General features: G+C 33.3%; 5 protein-coding genes across 6 annotated transcripts; 4 read left to right on the forward strand and 1 right to left on the reverse strand.

The window, feature by feature from the left end:
- Positions 1-2,044: 2,044 nt before the first annotated feature.
- LOC131005576 (auxin-induced protein 15A-like) lies at positions 2,045-2,588 on the reverse strand. Its single transcript, XM_057932584.1, has one exon. The coding sequence runs from the start codon at positions 2,449-2,451 to the stop codon at positions 2,185-2,187; it is 267 nt and encodes an 88-aa protein (XP_057788567.1). The 5' UTR covers positions 2,452-2,588; the 3' UTR covers positions 2,045-2,184.
- An 823-nt stretch (positions 2,589-3,411) lies between these two features.
- LOC131005571 (auxin-induced protein 15A-like) lies at positions 3,412-4,025 on the forward strand. Its single transcript, XM_057932580.1, has one exon. The coding sequence runs from the start codon at positions 3,624-3,626 to the stop codon at positions 3,897-3,899; it is 276 nt and encodes a 91-aa protein (XP_057788563.1). The 5' UTR covers positions 3,412-3,623; the 3' UTR covers positions 3,900-4,025.
- Positions 4,026-4,984: 959 nt separating this feature from the next.
- LOC131005572 (auxin-induced protein 15A-like) lies at positions 4,985-6,940 on the forward strand. The gene has a single exon (XM_057932581.1). It carries the CDS (start codon positions 4,985-4,987, stop codon positions 5,255-5,257), a length of 273 nt encoding a protein of 90 aa, XP_057788564.1. The 3' UTR covers positions 5,258-6,940.
- LOC131005573 (auxin-induced protein 15A-like) lies at positions 6,547-6,940 on the forward strand. Its single transcript, XM_057932582.1, has one exon. The coding sequence runs from the start codon at positions 6,547-6,549 to the stop codon at positions 6,814-6,816; it is 270 nt and encodes an 89-aa protein (XP_057788565.1). The 3' UTR covers positions 6,817-6,940.
- Positions 6,941-11,192: 4,252 nt separating this feature from the next.
- On the forward strand, positions 11,193-13,905 carry LOC131005578 (transcription initiation factor TFIID subunit 14b). 2 transcript variants are annotated; one of them, XM_057932587.1, is made up of 6 exons: positions 11,193-11,564; positions 11,723-11,811; positions 11,959-12,180; positions 12,341-12,525; positions 12,665-12,789; positions 13,493-13,905. In XM_057932587.1, exons 1-6 carry the CDS (start codon positions 11,463-11,465, stop codon positions 13,583-13,585), a joined length of 816 nt encoding a protein of 271 aa, XP_057788570.1. In that variant the 5' UTR covers positions 11,193-11,462; the 3' UTR covers positions 13,586-13,905. The 2 variants fall into 2 exon arrangements, with proteins under 2 accessions (XP_057788570.1, XP_057788571.1); XM_057932588.1 differs by lacking the exon at positions 11,723-11,811 and having other exon boundaries at positions 11,200-11,564.
- Positions 13,906-19,250: the final 5,345 nt, after the last annotated feature.

Genomic DNA, 19,250 nt, shown 5'->3' on the forward strand with positions numbered 1-19,250 from the left:
GGCCGGGCCACAGGGGATTCGAACCCAAGACATTTGGCCTTAGGCATTAAGATTGACTTCTAATTAATCGAATTTATTTAATATATATTTTTTTCTTTAATTATATATTATTGTAAACGATTATATATTAATTGGACGTTAAATTTTCAATTAGGGGATGTAGCTCAATTGGTAGAGCATTCAAATTTCTTGAGGATATAGGGTTCAAATCCCATCATCTCCAAGTTTTTTAACTTCTAATTAATCGAATTTCTTTAATCATTTTTTTTCTTTAATTGGAATTATTATACACCCCTACCAACAGCATGCATCTCAATTGGCAAGTTCTCTAATATCTTCAACAACACGAGTTTTCTAATTTTTCACAAGGTTACAATGCTCATGATTACTTAAATTCAATCCACTCAAGATCGGTAGAGTTATAAATTGTGACTGATTTCATCATTAGAAATATGAGCACTTGTTTCTGTATTCTAACATTAAAAATTGTGACAGACTTTAACTTTGAAGGTGGTTAAAGGACTCAATTAATTCAGGTGGGGGCACTTGAAATAGTGTGCAGTAGATAGATTAAAAAAATCGATTAATAGGAAATTTAAAAGTTTGGAGATGATAGAATATGAACTCTATATAACTCCATAATTATGAATGCTCTACCAATTGAGCTACAATCTCCTAATTATAATGCTAACCACCATTCAAATTTATGAATAGTTATCATTAAAGAGAAAAATAATTAAAAGAAATTCAATTAATTTAAAGAGAAAAATAATTAAAAGAAATTCAATTAATTAGAATTTAAAATTTTGGAGATGATGGGATTTGAACCCTATATCACTTCAGAATTTTGAATGCTCTGCCAATTGAGCTACATCCCCTAATTGTAATGCTAGCCACCATTCAATTTAGTAATAGTTACCATTAAAGAGAAAAATAATTAAAAGAAATTCGATTAATTAGAATTTGAAAATTTGGAGATAATGGGATTTGAACCCTATATCACTTCAGAATTTTGAATGCTCTGCCAATTGAGCTACATCCCCTAATTGTAATGCTAATCACCATTCAGTTTATTAGTAATAGTTACCATTAAAGAGAAAAATAATTAAAAGAAATTCGATTAATTAGAATTTAAAATTTTGGAGATGATGGGATTTGAACCCTATATCATTTCATAATTTTGAATGCTCTACCAATCGAGCTACATCCCCTAATTGTTATTCTAACCACCATCAGTAAAGAGAAATAATTTATAAAAACACAACGATTAATTAGAATTTGTCACGCATATATATTCATTCATGTACTGGATTTTAGTTTTTATTTTTATTTTATATTTTATTGATTGAATACATTATCTGCTAATCTATAAAAAAAATATATTTTTTATTTTTTTATTTTTATTCATTGATCCTTTTAAGCACATCATCTTCTGGTTCTGCCAAAGCCAGAGACGAAAACAACAAACAAGTCCTCACTGCAAGATGGAATTCTTCTACAGAAATTGTAGTTGAAACACTTTTAACCTGGAAGAAAGTAACAATTTTTTCACTGTCTTGATTTTTTTCATCAGGTTTTAGTAGTTGAAAACATCAGTAAATCTCATATGTATATCAACATTGTTACTATCTTATTTTATCGAGGTTAGTTTACCTTACCTTACCTTACCTTACCTATAATGAAATAATTTCTGGCCATGGCTGCAAGATTTTTTGGTTACCTTTTCGGTAACAATTTTACTAAACATGCATTTCCACCGGATTCAAAACTTGGAGATGGCGTGTTTTATGCGTAAATGTCTGTTCATGCGGTTTCTTGATTTATTTGGAAAAATTATTAATTTATTCGGAACCGACATTTCATTCTCTATTTTTTCTACATTTAACATTCTCTGTTGATCTCTTTCCTGGTTACTCGTATACAGAAAAAGATAATCTTAAAACATATATATATCCAATCATATATAGCCAGATAAACAATTTTAATGCTAGAAAATCTCGTGCAACCAGATTCATCAGCCAAATATATTTACCTGAATTGTGTGTTTGTTTCAAATAAGAAAAGCTCATTCTTGGATAAATCAATCAACAGATTAAGGTGACAAAAGTTTGCTCCATAAACTTTCATGTATATTCATCTACTATTATATCTACAAAATTCTACTCCTAAAACCATTGTTACAAATCATCTTGAGCTGAAAGCAGAGATTAAATCTACAAATAATTCTTGACTGCAAGGGATGGTGAGGCCGCCCATAGGGTGATTGAACCCGAATTCTTCCTCAGCTTGAAACAACAACTCTTGAAACGAGGGGTAGTTCAAGTACGCCACTGGAATCACAAACCGTTTCTTTTCATTATCACCAACATAAACAGCAAGATGCCCCTTGGGAACTTCGGCTGACCTTCTCTCGCTGGATAAAGACCGTCTCAGCATCTGGCGGATGGCCATTGTCGAACTAATCGAATGAGTGAAAGGACAAGTTTTTTTATTTTCTTTCAAGTCAAGTAGCTGTGAAAGAAATCAAAATCAAGAAGAGAGCTGAAGAAGGCTTGTTGTTGATGGTTGAAGATGAGAAATGTGTTGTATATATATATATAGGTGGAAAAGAAATGTCTCATCTCTTTGAAATTCAGATTGATAGTTAAATGGATATGTGGTAGCTATGTACCATTAGCAAATAAATCATCACATGAGCTCACATGGACTGTCTTTGAATCATCATGTTGTTGTTGTTTTGAAGAAACAAGAATTTGTGATGTAAAACTATGTACTCTACCAACACTAAAAAAGGGCCCTCACATAACAAATCTTGATGCCTATTTTCCACCTAAAATAAATTTATTTTCACAACTTTGTACTATCAATTATTGAAATACTATCAATTATTGAAACACAGAATCATGTGAAATTCTTCATCACAAATCAAGTGCGTCTCAATTTTCCCTCTTCATCTTCTACTATTTCTAATTATATTTTAGTATTTTAGGATATATAGTTGCAGAAACATAATCACATGAGCTGCTGTGGACCACATTAATGATATATTTACAGCCAAAAATGATTATTAGAGTCTGCTATAAAATTACACAAATTTTCATTCATCTAAATTTTAAATTTATGTAGGGCACTTGAGGGCCATGCAGCTAGCTAGAAGATGTTTTGTTCATAAACCAAATGACAAAATGGATTAGAAGACCAGTAGATGCAGTTAGGTGGGCTAACAATAATACTATTTGATACTAATCCAAGTGAAACTTGTGATCTTGAAATCTAAAGAGAGGTCCCATTTTGTTGTACAATTGATTAATTTGATTTATATGGGAGTTTTGTTAAGGATATGTATATCTTTTATTTTGTGGCTTAAAAATATTTAGTTGAAAGACAAATCCATGTGATTCCTCATGTGCTTATGTTTTCCTCTATTTTCAGACAACCACATAATCCACCTTGTTTTATCCACTACTTTTTTTGGTGTTTGGTATATATATATATATGCAACATATTTTCAGACTATAACCATATATCCACAGATCCTCAAAAAACAGTTTCATCTTTCTCAGATTCCCTATTACTTCATTGAACTTTTCATACAGTTCACTTTGAGTTGCATTGATACAATCATGGCCATTCGTCAGATGCTTAGACGGTCGTTGTCATCTGAGAGGCGATCAGCTTCATCAGGAGCCGACGTGCCAAAGGGGCATCTTGCTGTCTATGTTGGGGAATATGATGAAAAGAGGCGGTTTGTTATCCCAGTGTCGTACTTGAACCATCCCTCGTTTCAAAAACTGTTGTGTCGAGTTGAGGAAGAATTCGGGTTCAACCATCCGATGGGAGGCCTCACCATCCCCTGCAGCGAGGACTCATTCGTTCATCTCACGTCTAGCCTCGACTGATCTCTTCTCATAAATAGGAACTCAGTTTTGTAGAACTAGTCTTTTTTTAACAGACATTTTTTTTTTCTTTTGTCATTCTGTAACAAACTTGCAATATATTGATACATGCAAAATCATTTGGCCTCATTTTTTTTTTTTCTGTTAACTTCAAATATTGATAAAAAGTTATACCACAAAAGGTTTATGTCAGATATTGCTAAAAAAAAGATAAGTTTAATGAGAAATGTTGATGAAGTCCTTAAGTTTGATCATGTTGAGAAGGAATAAATTTTTCAAAAAAAAAATAGTCTGTAGTTTAAAGTAAACTCTGCTTTGTAATATCAGACTCTGCCACATAGTATTGCCAATGACATGTTAACAATCTTTGATGAAATAAATCAGCTCCATAAAAAAAATGAACCTTTTTTATTGATTATTTGTTAATATACTTCAATTCTGTACTCAAAATCCTGAATTTTGCTGTCCTAAAACATTTTATAAGCACAGTAAACATCATTGCAAAAGAAATACTATACATTTTACTTGGTGGATAAATACACTGTGGTGTATAGTTTTCAAGCATAAAATCCAGTAAGCATTTGATCTAAAAATCTGATCCATAATTCAAGAAACACTATCACATGAGCTGCTGATTTCTTTAAAAAAATCACCATCTGTGTTTGAAGAAGCTTTAATGAATATTCATAAATTAGCTCACATGGTAGGCCAAATTTGAATGAGTGAAGCTTCTGTAGTTTTGATATGCTCGTTTGATCCGAATAAAAGCATGTAGGGCCGTTTGAGGATGAAACGCGGCCATTTGAGGGCTAAGTTGCAGAGTTGGTAGCATACAATGGCTCTCTATCACAAAAATTATTGCTGCCTTAAAATCATTATATGATCTTTTCATGTGCTTATGTTTCTTAAACTTCAAAAAAAAAAATTAAATTTGCTGATAGATACAATGCTACATTGCTGCTTCATTTCTTTACCTATATATACAGCTCATTTCTGGACTACAACCAGCAATAAGTCCTCAACTCTCACTACTCTCACTATTTTCTTTGAGAATATATTTCTTTCCAACTCGTTCCGTTTGTGAAACAATGGCCATTCGTCAGTTGCTGAGACGGTCTCTATCTAGCGAAAGGAGATCAGGAGGCGAAGTTCCCAAGGGGCATTGTGCCGTTTATGTTGGGGAGAATGATGAGAAGAGGCGGTTTGTGATCCCAGTGTCGTATTTGAACCACCCTTCGTTCCAACAGCTGCTAGCTCGAGCAGAGGAGGAATTCGGGTTCCATCAGCCAATGGGCGGCCTAACCATTCCTTGCAGCCAAGACTTGTTCATTGACATCGCGTCTTGCCTAAGCACAAAGTGAAATACATATATATATAGTTTCTCTAACAAAGGTTTCTTCATTGTTTTAGAGTAGCATACTCTATTAGGAAAAAGGAATGTATATGAATCACAAAAGAAATGAAAAATTACTTATCCATTTTTTTTTCTTCTTTAGAAACCATGATCTGCTACAAGAAACTATAATCTGTTAACAGAAACTCCATCTCTCTTCTGCTAACTTCTTCACATTTGTTTTTTTGTGCAAAAAAAACTCAATCATTTTCTATGTTAAAGCGCGTAGTTTTCATGGTGGGCCAAGCTGATAGATTGTGAAATATCAGCAGATTCAATAAGGCATGGCCCCTTACAGTTTTCATATGTGAAGTTGATTTGAATTGGGAATATAAAGTGGAACCAAGTAGGCCCTTTTGAGGGAGGGAGACGGCATCGGATCATGCTATCGTCTTGATCAGAGGGGTCTCGTCTGAGCTAGGGCCGTCTTGGTAGGACACAACGAGTCTTGATCACACAAATTCTTGTTTACCTTAAAAATCTCTCTGATGATCGATAGGCATATCATGTGATTCTTCAACATTGTTAACCAGCTCCTGATTCAAATAATCTAAAGTTGAATATTACTTATAATATTTATGAAAATCATGATCAAGATTTGTCAAGAAGCAAATCCCATTTCACTCATTTATAGAATTACACAAACAAGACAGATAATCAGCCTCAAACAGATCCTAGATATTGAATATTATCCACTTATGATCCTCAAAAAAGCAATCCATTCATTGTCTAAACATGATGTTTCTATGTTTTAGTAACATTAAATAATTGATGGTGAGTTTGTTTAGTATCAGAAAAGCTAAGAAACATTATAAGTCTTCCACCAACCTAAGCCTTTCGCGTCTGTTAAGGATCACTATCGCATTAGCTGTAAGAGAATCCATCACAGTCGAGGCTCACATGGTGGGGCGGCCTCATAGATTTTGAAGGATCTTGAAGGTAGAATACGGCATCAAATGTTGGTACCGGCTTGTCAAAGTAGGGCCGTGCTGCTAGAGTTGGTAGGAAGCAAAGATTCTTGATCACACAAGATGCAAAATCATTGCAAATGATTCAAAGACAAACCATGTGATTCCTCATGTGCTTCTGTTTCTCAATTTTCTTTTTCAAGAATGCAACCTCTTACTTTCACCTATATATATACAGCACATTTCTGGTTTGTCACAACCAACACATTCAGCAAGAAAAAAACTTTAGTTCCTCTCAATTTTTTACATATTTTAGAAACTTTCTTGATTACTTGATACAACAACAACAATGGTGGCCATTCGCCAAATGCTGAGACGAACTTTATCCAGCGAGAGGAGATCAGCTGAGGTTCCAAAGGGGCACTGTGCTGTCTATGTCGGAGAAAATGAGAAGACACGGTTTGTGATCCCTGTGTCGTACTTGAACCACCCCTCGTTTCAAGAGCTGCTGTTTCAAGCTGAGGAAGAATTCGGGTTCCATCATCCAACTGGTGGCCTCACCATCCCCTGCAGCGAGGATTTTTTCGTTGATCTAACGTCCCGGTTGAGCAGAACGTGATGTGTTCATGAGGATCACAGTTTTGTAACTATTTTTTAGAAGGGACAAAAAAAAATATACTTCATTAGGAAAAGAAATGTAAAGATTACTACTGACTCATTTTTGGAAAACCATTGTTTGGTTATGAGCTGCTTTGATTTCTACTGTTACAAGTCATGTTTCCTTATGAAACTCTCTACAAACAAAGAATATCATGCAGAAATACTCATTATTTGGCATAAGCTACATTAGTTTCTTATACAACTTTGTATAAACCAAGTCTGTGACTGTCAAGCATAAAAAGATAAACAATTTAAGGTGGAATTTGTTTGGTAAAACTAGATTGTTTTTTCTAAGTGACTAGTTTTGCTTCAAATTGTTAGTAAATTTCTGATACCAATATTCAGAGCCAAGATACTTGCAATCAACATTTGCCAGGAAATATAGCTAATTTTTTTAATTTGGATTAAACTGATCAAATGTGAGGAAAAAAATTGGCATGTCTCAAATGGAAACATATAAAGTAAGAACCATTTTTAGCCCTTACATCTTGAAGATCTACGATGGATTCATGACTTTATATGTTAGAAATGGATATTGGGCCCATTACTCCCTTAAAAGGCCTTATAAGGGAGAGGGTTGCCTCACCATATAAAGTGGCTCATGCCACTATCTCCAATCCAATGTGGGACACTTCAATGCACCCCCCGCACGCGCAGCGTGGACTATCCCAAACGCCATCTGTTGACAACGATATTGGGGGGGCCCATCATTGGATTGGGTTGGCTCTGATACCATATTAGAAATGGATATTGGGCCCATTCTCCCTTAAAAGGCCTTGTAAGGGAGAGGGTTGCCTCACCATATAAAGTGGCTCATGCCACTATCTCCAATCCAATGTGGGACACTTCAATACACCCCCCCGCACGCGCAGCGTGGACTATCCCAAACGCCATCTGTTGACAACGATATTGGGGGGCCCATCATTGGATTGGGTTGGCTCTGATACCATGTTAGAAATGGATATTGGACTCATTACTCCCTTAAAAGGCCTTATAAGGGAGAGGGTTGCCTCACCATATAAAGTGGCTCATGCCACTATCTCCAATCCAATGTGGGACACTTCAATATTATAGGATGAATTCATGGTCCGTAACTCGAATCCAGTAAGTGTAAAAAAATTCATATTTTTTAATTCATCATTTTTCACAGCGAATTCATAATATTTCATAGTGAATTCAGGGTGGACTCATTTTATACTATAAGTGTTGTTTTTATAATAACCAGTATATATATATATATAGAGAGAGAAGGGATCAATATATATATATATATATATATATATATATATATATTGTTTTCACATAAAGGCCCATTTCTTGTTAGAACGTCAGAACAAAAATAATGAACCATTTCAACTTGAGCTTGATGATAAAGTGGTCCTGTCTTGGCAATTTTTATCTGAAATGATGAGCAGAAATTTCTTGCAAAATATATATGTATTTCAGCTGTCACCCCTTCATAATAATTATATTTTGGAAAATTGAGAGACAGATCCATGTGAAATCTTGATCTCTGATGTGAATGTTTCTGCTTAATTATTGATATGGTCCCTTTCCAAACTTTCTGTTGACCTCACAAATTTTACAAGCCAAAAATGTTAGATATTCCCATTTTATCTACACTTTCACATACTTGAAAAGGCAAGAAAACTCATACATTGTTAGTAACAAAAAATATATATCACAATTCCTCCCTTAAATTAGTAAACACTTTCTTAGGCAAAGTGTCAGATACATTAAGTGTCCTATAATCAGTATTCCATTATGGAGTAACTTATTTATAAGATTTCAGACAAAAAATCTTCATCTAACCTAAAAAACTCTGCAAGAAACAAAGAATCTACATTATTTCTGACTCATCTAAAACAACATATCATTTCCCATGATGTTTTTGGTAGGAAACAAGATTCTCCATCAACAACAAAGCCATTTATTAAGCTGTCTCCAAAAAAAAAAATCAAGATTTCTCATGTGCTTGTGTTTCTGAATCAAGATTTTGAAGGCCTCTATATATACACTTTCTAAGCCTCATTTCTAACACCAACCATCAAAACAAGTTGTTAAAAACATTCACATATTTTTTTTTTACTTCACTACTAAATCTTAGTATATAGCTTGATGTGTGTATACTAGCTAGCTAGGACTTTAGAATAAAAAATATACAATTTATTTCGCTATTCCTTTTCATTTTTGTACACAAAAGTTATTCTTTTATCATAAACTCTTTGCCCCAGAAATCATATTGATATGTTTGTCTGGAATACATTTTCACATGACATGACATTAATAACTTGGTCTGATGGTGTAATGATCTGGAAGCAGGATTTCCCGTCCTGGCTTACAGATATTGTTCATCGGGTTTTGAAATAAAGTGGTTCTGTGGTTTTCCCCTCAAAAAAAAAATTTAATAACTTACTAAGTTAATTTGATTGATTCTAAATAAATTCTTAATACCATTGGTAATTAAACAAAAAAAATAGAGCTAATCAGAGATATTTAAATGAGTTTTTTCAACACCTTTAGTTATTAGTTAGGTATTAATTGGAGTTTGTTATATCTTATTTCATTGATTGTAGATATGGTAACAAACAAAAGGAAAAGGTGTTGAAGATTACAGCATTTCGTTTTTTATTTTGTCTGAAAATATTTTCAACGATTGGAAGACAAAGACGTGTGATTCCTCGTGCTTATATGTTCATAGAAGCCCAACATTTTATTTTACTTTTAAGCCCAAGTGTTCTAATTTTTCCAGCCCATAGTGTAGTATTTTAGCCCAAATATTATTGATGCCCAAAATATTTCTCTTCAATTTGTGTATATAATTATTTAGATAATTCTATAATTTCTATTCACAAGCCGCCAAGCCTCACATCTAATTGGAAAAAGTCTCAGTCTGATTCAAATTTCATATAATGTAAATTCTCTCATACATCCTATATAATTAGACACATTATTATTTAAAATAAAGTAATTAATTCATGGCGAAAATATATAATCTATAAATTAATTAAATCGTGGCAATCTTCTTTCCTATAAATAGTATACTTTCCATATCAAAAATATTAACCACCTGGGATTCTCACCTAAACGAATAATCATATAAGACTTTGACTAAATTTCCTATATATATTACCATTTTTTTTTAATATTGGGATTTATCTTAAGCTAGATTAATATATAGTTGCTACTTAAAAACCATATAAATACTCAAGTTAAGAAAACATATAAATACAAAGGTGTGAATGATTATGAAAACTAACATTAAAATACGGTGACAATAGTAACTGCAAATACGCCAAAAATAAAAGACTAGATTTTAGAGCACTCCCAGCAGAAATCCCAAAATTATGCTCCTATATTCCTTCCTAAAGCTTCCCTATTTAATTTTATGATCTCGATTTTATAAATGCATACACCAATTTCTTATTTTCTACATAAAAACAATAATTATGTGTGGGCCCTATTAATTATAAGCTTAAAATAAATTTAGGGTGAGTGTAAATTTAAGATTGAATTTAGGTAGGTGTAAAATTTTTTGTGGGCCCCATCCAATTTAGGGGATCTGCTGGATGCATTTTTCTTTATCTCATTTTCAATTATTTTAGCCTAAATTTACAGTTAGTGATGCATTTAGGTGATCTGCTGGGAGTTGCAACCAATGAAGTGTGCGTTTGGTATACATATTTGGAAATAGTATAATACCAAGATAATAAGAAATGTGAAATTAGTATTTTTTTTAGGTGTTTGATAGGTAAGATAAAATTATAAGCTAACTAATATAGTTATTTGGTATAAAAAAAATATAATTATAGATTAAATAAGTAAATTACAATTTTGACTTTATATAAATTTAAATAAATTAATTAAAAAACTGAAAACAAGAAATTAATTTATGCAAATTACAAATGCTCTCGATCCAGAGACTATTTTTGGAGAAGACAAAATTTCACAGAGTTACTGTTGGCTCGACTCTTGAGTAATGTTTTCAAGGTGAGGAGGTATTGTTAAAAAAATAAAAAGTATATTTAATTATCTTGCTTTGTCGAAGTATGTTAATAAATACTTCCTTCGTACGTGAAAAATATATCACTTTTGTCGTTTTAAGATACGGTGTCATACATTTTTCTTATCATTTATCTTTACAAATATTTTTATTTATATATAAATAAAATACCCTTCTTCAATTCCAACTACTTATTTCAAACAATAGTGAAACTCTTTTTTTATTACATAACAATTACAAATTATTTTATTAAAATTCATAGGAGTCAAAGTGACATAATTTTGGATTCAATATTTATTTTAAATAATGGTGGGATTCTTTATTCGTCATATAAAATCTATCAATCATTTTATTAGATCTAGTGCTGAGCCAAAATAACATATTTCTAGCGCAGGAAGTATTAAATTTATCAAACCAAGTATTAATTAAATCTGCAAATCCATAAATTTAGCTAAAGGTGGAGCTCTCCGTAGCAGATACTTAGCTCCGGTTTACTCTCTCAGTCCACTACCGTACATTCGTACACAGGATCTAATTGCAATTTGAAAACCCTAATTTCAGCTCGATCAAATTTGGGGTTTTTTTCCTAGCTCAATTGCAGAATGCCTCAGAAGAATGGAGCTGACCAGTCGGATGCCAGCGGCTCGATGCCAAAATCGCAGCGCACAAAAATTGTTAAATCTTCGGATGACAGTGAAAAAAAGGTGATTGTTAATATTATTAGCTGTAATTTTATTTTATTCGATTGCTATTCAAAATTCATTGTTAATAATGAAATTCGAAGTTGAATCGAAGTCGTCAATTCGCATTCCATGCGAATTTCTACTTCCAACCTTTTTAATTTTAGTTGTTGGTTGTGTAGAATCTGGCTAAAAAGATTAAAGATACAGAAATTTGTGTACCCATTGTGTATGGTAACATTGCATTTTGGCTTGGTAAGAAGGCGAGCGAGTAAGTGTCTTTCTTTTTTTTTTTTTAGCTCCATTTTTTCTTTGCCTGTTTTTTCAACATTTTTTTAGTCCCGTTTAATGGTAAGTTCATTGAGTGTTTGATAAACTACTGTTTTGATTCTGCATTGTTCCATTTCCTGTTGTTTAGGTACCAGTCACATAAATGGACAGTTTATGTTCGTGGATCGACCAATGAGGACCTCGGAGTGGTGGTTAAGCGTGCTGTTTTTCAGTTGCATTCTAGTTTTAATAATCCCACAAGGATTATTGATAGCCCACCTTTTGAGTTATCAGAATCAGGATGGGGTGAATTTGAAATCGCTATTACCCTTCATTTTCATAGTGATGTTTCCGATAAGCCATTGCACTTGTGAGTTGCTTTCCATGCCATGTACGTGTATAGCAAAAGAGCAGCCATGTCCAGTCCTAGCAATCATAGATATCAATATCATGCATATGCACATCCACATCTATACAAATAGTCTTGAATTTCAGTTGAAGTTTTATTTTGTGTTTTGAATTGTTTATAGGTATCATCATTTGAAGTTATATCCCGAGGATGAGTCTGGTCCGCTATCCACGAAGAAGCCTGTCGTTGTGGAATCTTATGATGAAGTTGTTATTTCGGAGCCTTCTGAGGCTTTCTTTGCCAGGGTGCAACATCATCCTGCAGTTATTGTGCCTAGACTGTCTGCGGGATTTACTTTGCCTCCTGGTAAGGTCTGCTTATAGCATTGGTTAGTAAAGGTTTTGGTATCACAGTATCACTGTGTTTGATGGTGCTATTTGCGTTCTATATCTTTTGCTTCACCCTACTGTGCTTCAAGATGCTATTTCCATATGTGTTCTTACAGTGCCTATGGAGGATCTTGTGAACAGGAACAGAGGTGACACCAAAGATCATCATCCCCTGAACCAGTGGTTCTCCAAATTCTCTGAGGCGGATGAGCTGTTAAGACTTGCTGCAGCTCGCGAGCAGGTAATATGAATATACTTTTAGACATCAACAGGAATTTGTTACTAATCTGATCACATAAGTTTCCTAGATGGTGGCTCTTGACTTTGAATGGATGGAATTATCTCTTTGAAGAATTAAAACATGAACCAATGAATTTAGCATGGAAACCGTCAAAAAGTATATAACCATAGTGATGATGAGATTAAATGATTCATGTGTGGGGATGTGTTTGATATTTATCTATTGACTTTTGCTGTTTTAATATTCAAGGTGGAGTCAGATAATCCATGAAACTGTTCAGCATTTAAAATAAGTTTAATAACCAGTTTACACTCCATGACATTGAACACATAGAAGGGAAATGGCGAAGGTAGAAATGAGAAGTGAAATACTTTCATACACTGCCTATTGTTTGATAAAAACTGCTTCATTATGCTTGACGATTATGCACGAACAAAATTCAGAATATCAGAAATATTTTATAACTCAAAATGGACTTCCGTAAGAAGTTGTATATTGTTTTTCATTGTTGGGCCAAATGGAATTCTAGTTTAGGAAGCCCATTATGAGATCTTTAAATAAATCAATTGTGCATTACTAGCCATTATTCCTTCTTAATTATGTGAAATGGGAACTTTGAACGAAACATGTCTGTGAAAATATTCATTTTCTATTGTGGTGAAAGAAAAAAAATCATGTTTTGACAGTGTGCGTGAATGCATAGGTGCAAGGACATATTGCAAGACTCAGACGGCAGTTGAGTTTGATTGACGGGCAGCAGCAGCAGCAGCAACTCAAAACAGCATCTGATATGTAAATGCTTATTATATCTCGTGAAAGATATTACGTTTTACCATACAGAGGAGTCTAAAAATTAAGAGTTCTTTATCAGTCTTGAATAATGAGTAACCTTGATCCCTTGGTTTGCTCTGCTGAAGAGAATTTTGTACTTTTCCATTTTCAGCTCTTTGCTGCAAGTTTTGTCAGATGAAAAATAACAGTTTATTTATATTGACAAAGAGGGGAAAAAAATCATTTATCTTCTTCAAGCTAAATAAGAATGTACTTACAGTTTTAAAACAGGTTGTGGCATGTGATCATCCTATTTTACTTAAACACATATTTGTATTGCGAGCAGCTTTTATTTTCCTTCATTTTCATTTTCCCTTTTTGTTGGAAGCTCTCTCTATGATGTCTCTGTCTGTAATACTTTTAAGTTTTAATTCTGCATAGAGATGATACTCTTTGAACTACTATATGATTATATAGATGTACGTGCAAAAGACAATGAAGGAGTATCTGTATCTTTTGGATAAATTGTTTTATCCTTGTGGGTTGAGTTGTGATCTCTCTGTGTCATGCCCCGTTGATTAAGTTGTGGATGATAAGTCTATAAGTTGGTTGAATCTTTTTAGAGAAAAAAATATGTTTGTCTGACTGAGATGATTAAAGAGACCTTGGCATGGACTGTTGACTGGATAACTCTGTTTCAATTTTGTACCATCGAAGTCATATGGAGGTGTTCATGGATATTCTGATCCAGTTCCTGGTATACTACCTATTCTGTTACCTAACACCCACCCACCCACCCCCCCCCCCCCCAAAAAAAAAAAACCCAACATTGTTTGCTATGAAATACTAGTGATCTGCATGCTTTGTCATGAAAAGCTTATTTTTGAATAGTTTCTTGTGCATTGAAGAAGTATTGGTTATCATAATAGACAATGCCCAAAGAAACTATACATCTTAGTACAATTATCATTCTATTCTCTCGTGTTATAGGCACCATGGAAAAATTGAAATATATTTCACTTTTCCTCATTCGAGGATTTGATATGTCGGACTTCCTGTACTAATGATTGTACCATCCATGAAATTATTGTACATGGAACTGTAGTTCGTCAAATCAGAAAACTTGCTGGACATTGTACTTTGGGATTTGACTAACCTAGGTTCGTGGAAGTTGCATTATTAATACAAAGTGTGACTTGCACAGGATAATATTTTTCTAGCGGGCTTCACAGTTGCAAATATTGAATGTTCCATATTCTTGTAAAAGATATTGGTTCTTGAGGCTTCCACGGGTCACGAGGAATTGCAATATGCACGATAGATGAAAATTTATGTTCCGCTGCCTATGTGCTACTCTTCTGGTAAACTTTAGATAGCAACATGTATCTGCAATGAGTGGTATTCGCGGTTTTAATCTTTTCCTACTCGCAGCATATTGGTTTCTGCTGATTTTTACTAATTTTACCGTCTTTCTTTACCTTCTTTAGTACCACATCTTCTGACTATTATGCTTTATATGAACATATTAACCGGAAATTGTAGCTTACATGCCATATGACATCAAATCTTATTGGTGTGCCCCGGCTCGTGCATTTTCTGTAAAGAGTAACTTCTCTGCATCAAATATTGATTGACTGAAAATGTTAATTCCATTTTTACTCATATATTCATTGTTGCGGCTCCACCCGATTCAGCGGCGTTTCAGGTAACAGATCACTATCCTTTAATATTAGAGTTTATTTCTCATTTTTGTGGGTCCCTGATATAACCCTGGCACATTCTCATGTTTCTCAGATGCTATGACATGCCTAGTGATCTATTAATTGTTTTCAATGCATGTGTTGGAAAACCCAAGCTTCTTCTTGTGCTCTAGGTCTTTTGAAATGAAGTACTTGCTGAGCTGTTGTCTGGCCCCAGTTGTCTTTGAATAATGCCCCCTCCGGATGCACCTGTTCGTGACCATCTCAGCTCGATTTCACCTTCTTGGTATGTCACCTCAAATTTTTTTCTACTGTTTTACTCTACTTTTCTTGCTAGTTTATTACTTCTGGAACTCGAATCCTTGCTAGTTGATGTTTCACTCTTGAAGTCTAGAATGGATACGGTTTACCTTGGGTTTCTTGATACTAACGTTTGTCAGACACGTGCATTGGGGGTTTTTTTGGAGGGTGGGTGGGGTGTGTGTGTGTGTGTGTGTTTTTTTTTTTTTTTGGGGGGGGGGGGGGGGGTGTTGAAAAGTTGAGTTAAACTAAGTAGTTGGGACTTGAGAGTAATATCCAAGAAAGCAGCTCTAGGGCAAGAGTAACATGGGCTTCATGTGCTATAGCAATCTATGTCACTGTCTATTGGAAAATGAAAGGGCAATTCGGTTGATCTGTTAGCTTCTCCTTCGGAGCACCGCTATTTTGTTGATCTATAGAAAAATACTCGAGGGACCATTAACGGGCGATCCCAATTTTTTCGTCTTCCCTCACCACACACACACTTGGTGTTCACAAAGGTGTCCATGCGTTTTGGTATACGTAAATTACACACACGCACGATACGTATACGTAAATGGTTGTTATGGGATACAGTCGAGCCTAGTTTAGTCGTCGTTGCTGACCGATTTCTTGCTAGTTTTTATATTTTTAGTATATATTGTAATGGGTATAGAATGGTTCATTTCATTCTTGAGCTCTCTAATACGCCTTAGATATTAAGGAGGTTACAGGAATGGTGGAACTCAAATTCGTAGTGCTTTAGAGAGAGAGAGAGAGAGAGAGAGAATTCGACTGTGACATGATTGTTTGAGGATAGTAAAAGATGTACTGTCAAGGACCTGAGTATATACTACAAAATGAGGATATTACAACATTTATTTTTGAAGTTTTTAGAGGTTTTTCGAATCGTTTTTCTGAGCCTTGGAACATGCAGATTTAGCTTTCTTTCTTTTCTCTGTGGGCATAGAGATGGAGCCATGTAGGGGGGTGGGGGTGGGGGTGGGGGTGGTATCGGTGAGTGGTTCTTATTCGACATCTCTAACTCGCTGTTGTATAAGATGAGGACCACACCTCGATCATATCAAGTTGTATTATAGCTATGTATCCTACACAATTATCTCCTCGGTCGTCAAGGGTATTTTGGTCATTTCACTAGCCATCCCACGAGTATCCCCTTTTTATTAAAAAATAAAATAAAAAGTAAGTTCTAATTGTAAATAACATGAGATGTAAGCGTTCAAATGAGATAATCTGTCTAACAATTTACTGTGTATCAGCGTGTCTCACTCTTAATTTTTATCTATTTTATAAGTGTTTTTTATAAAAATAAAAATTATTTTTATATATTAAATTCTAATTAATATTCATCACTAAAAGTCAGAATTTTAAATATATATATATATATATATATATATATATTCTAATTTTGAATTAATTAATTCAAATAATCCAACGTTAATTCAAATAAATATTAAAAAATAATTATAAATCTTATCGGGTGAATGAACCATAATTAATATTCTTAAAATTAAATTAAAATATAATAAATTGAAACATAAGAAATTAAATGTAGGACATGATCCTACACAGTAAATTGTAGGATAGAAGATTAAATGTTACGACGACAGAATTGCTCCGATATCGAGAGAGTTGAAAAGTTGGGTGTTTTAGACGGCACATCAATTATAATATCTATAGTTTATGTACACAATAAAAAAAAATGCAATTTATGCAATTATTAATTGAAGGATAGATCTAATGGAAGAAGTGAAATCTTGGATTTTCAGAGGAATTAAAGAAGGCTGTCCATTACAAATGCTGGGACAAAAATATCTGCACCAAGTGTTATGATTATATTATATTATATTATATTATATTATATTATTGTAAATATTATATTATGGCGATACTCCATGGGATGAAATAAATTTACAGATCTCCAGAAAAAGAAAAAAGAAATTAGTATTTTCTGACGTAGGGTAAAAGACAAGCAAGTGCATTAGGAAAATTACTAGAATTCTTAACATGGTATGAATTGTGCCTAATTTAATATTTAAAAAAATAAGAAAGAAAGTACGTACGAAAAGTACGATTTATTTATTTATTCAATAATCATCGATGTGATCGATAGAAATCTAATAAGCATATTATCAGAATGTCTTGAAAAAAAAAATTATTGCCATTTGTGAAAAACAAGGAAGTAAAAATCCACAAAATACGACAAGTAGGTAAATCAAAACTGGTTGGCATTAAATATAGTCCACAGATTTTAACGGTTAGTTAATTGAATGGGTTTATATTTGGCCAATTGCAGTAGTTTGCTTGTATATTTTAGATACTGCTTTTGTACAGATATGTAAATATATTATTACATATGTAAAATGGGTCAAAATTAATCCTGAAAAAGCATCTTCACATGGATTTTACTGAAGCAACTGTGATGTTTTTTAGCTGACAAATAAAATAATTTAGCAGAATCACAAGCCCAACAATGAGAAAAAACAAAACTCTTTCAAAAACAAAACAAAAAAAAAAAAAAACAACGAGAAAAAACCAAACTCTTCTTGGGAGAAATGGTTTGTATGTGTGCGTGGCGATGAGAGAGATAACACTTCTGATTCTCTGTTTTACTCTTGGTGTTTCCATTTTGTTTTTCGCTATCAATTTTTTTATAATATTTAATCATTTTTTCTATAATTTAAGATAATTAATTAGAGTTCACTAATTCAATTTATAATTATTTTTATATTTAGTTTATTATTTTTATTATTAATAATTTATTATTAGGATTAATTAATTCAAAATTAGGGTATCTCGTTTAAAAAAAACAAATTGATTTGTAGTGATAAAGATTAGTTAGGGTTCATTACATAATGATTTTTTTTTTGTAATAAATCGTTATAAGAGAGAGTTTTCATAAGATGGGTGCTAAACGAAAACGGTTAACTCAAGTTTTAAAAGGAAAATGAGTACATTATGTCAGGAATAGGTATCTGAACACTATTATAATCATATATTAATAAACGTAACTTTATACTCCCTCCGTCCCACTGTATCTGGGACTCTTTCTATTTTGGACGTCCTACTGTAAGTGAGACCTTTCCTTTTTGGGTAAAAGCTTTTCCCTTTAAACACTTTTTCACTTTTTCACCCTACACACAAAATACGCATTTCTTAATTTCCGTGCCCACAAAAAAGGTCTCACTTACAGTGGAACGGAGGGAGTACTAATTTGCAGCTGATCTCTAACCTCTTGGGCCTTTTTTAAGCGGTGAAATTAATTATTTAATCTGTACGCATCGTTGGAAGATGAATGGTGAAAAAAGGAAATGTTGGTAACCACATAAATAAATATTAGTTGAAGAATACCAAAATTTTGGTAGTGAGACAGAATGTTGGAAATGAAAGCAAGTAGTTCGGAAAGTTTGATGTTGAGAGTTGAAACCGATTGCAACTGTGAAAGCCAAGTCTCAGGCCACCATCCAACAATTTTGATTTTTATTTCAATTTAATTAATAGCCATTTATTTCTTGTAAAAAAAATACCAAATTTAATTGTTCATTTAGTCAGAATTATCAACCATATATGTAGGTTTATAGTCTCTATTTGTGCTCCTCGTTATACGTATTGTCAACTTGCAAATAACTAAAACAAGATGTATCATGAAACATCAAAAAACATCTATGAACTTGTCTCATTCTCTTCAAA

This window comes from Salvia miltiorrhiza, chromosome 1, assembly GCF_028751815.1.
Source record: "Salvia miltiorrhiza cultivar Shanhuang (shh) chromosome 1, IMPLAD_Smil_shh, whole genome shotgun sequence".
NCBI classification, from domain to species: domain Eukaryota; kingdom Viridiplantae; phylum Streptophyta; class Magnoliopsida; order Lamiales; family Lamiaceae; genus Salvia; species Salvia miltiorrhiza.

Excerpts from the sequence above, each read along its gene's own strand:
- LOC131005576 (XM_057932584.1), bottom strand. The coding sequence starts at position 2,451 with ATGGCCATCCGCCAGATGCTGAGACGGTCTTTATCCAGCGAGAGAAGG.
- LOC131005571 (XM_057932580.1), top strand. The coding sequence starts at position 3,624 with ATGGCCATTCGTCAGATGCTTAGACGGTCGTTGTCATCTGAGAGGCGA.
- LOC131005572 (XM_057932581.1), top strand. The coding sequence starts at position 4,985 with ATGGCCATTCGTCAGTTGCTGAGACGGTCTCTATCTAGCGAAAGGAGA.
- LOC131005573 (XM_057932582.1), top strand. The coding sequence starts at position 6,547 with ATGGTGGCCATTCGCCAAATGCTGAGACGAACTTTATCCAGCGAGAGG.
- LOC131005578 (XM_057932587.1), top strand. The coding sequence starts at position 11,463 with ATGCCTCAGAAGAATGGAGCTGACCAGTCGGATGCCAGCGGCTCGATG. Across the intron at positions 11,565-11,722 it reads CGGATGACAGTGAAAAAAAG|AATCTGGCTAAAAAGATTAA; the intron begins GTGATTGTTAAT and ends TTGGTTGTGTAG. Across the intron at positions 12,526-12,664 it reads GGGATTTACTTTGCCTCCTG|TGCCTATGGAGGATCTTGTG; the intron begins GTAAGGTCTGCT and ends GTGTTCTTACAG.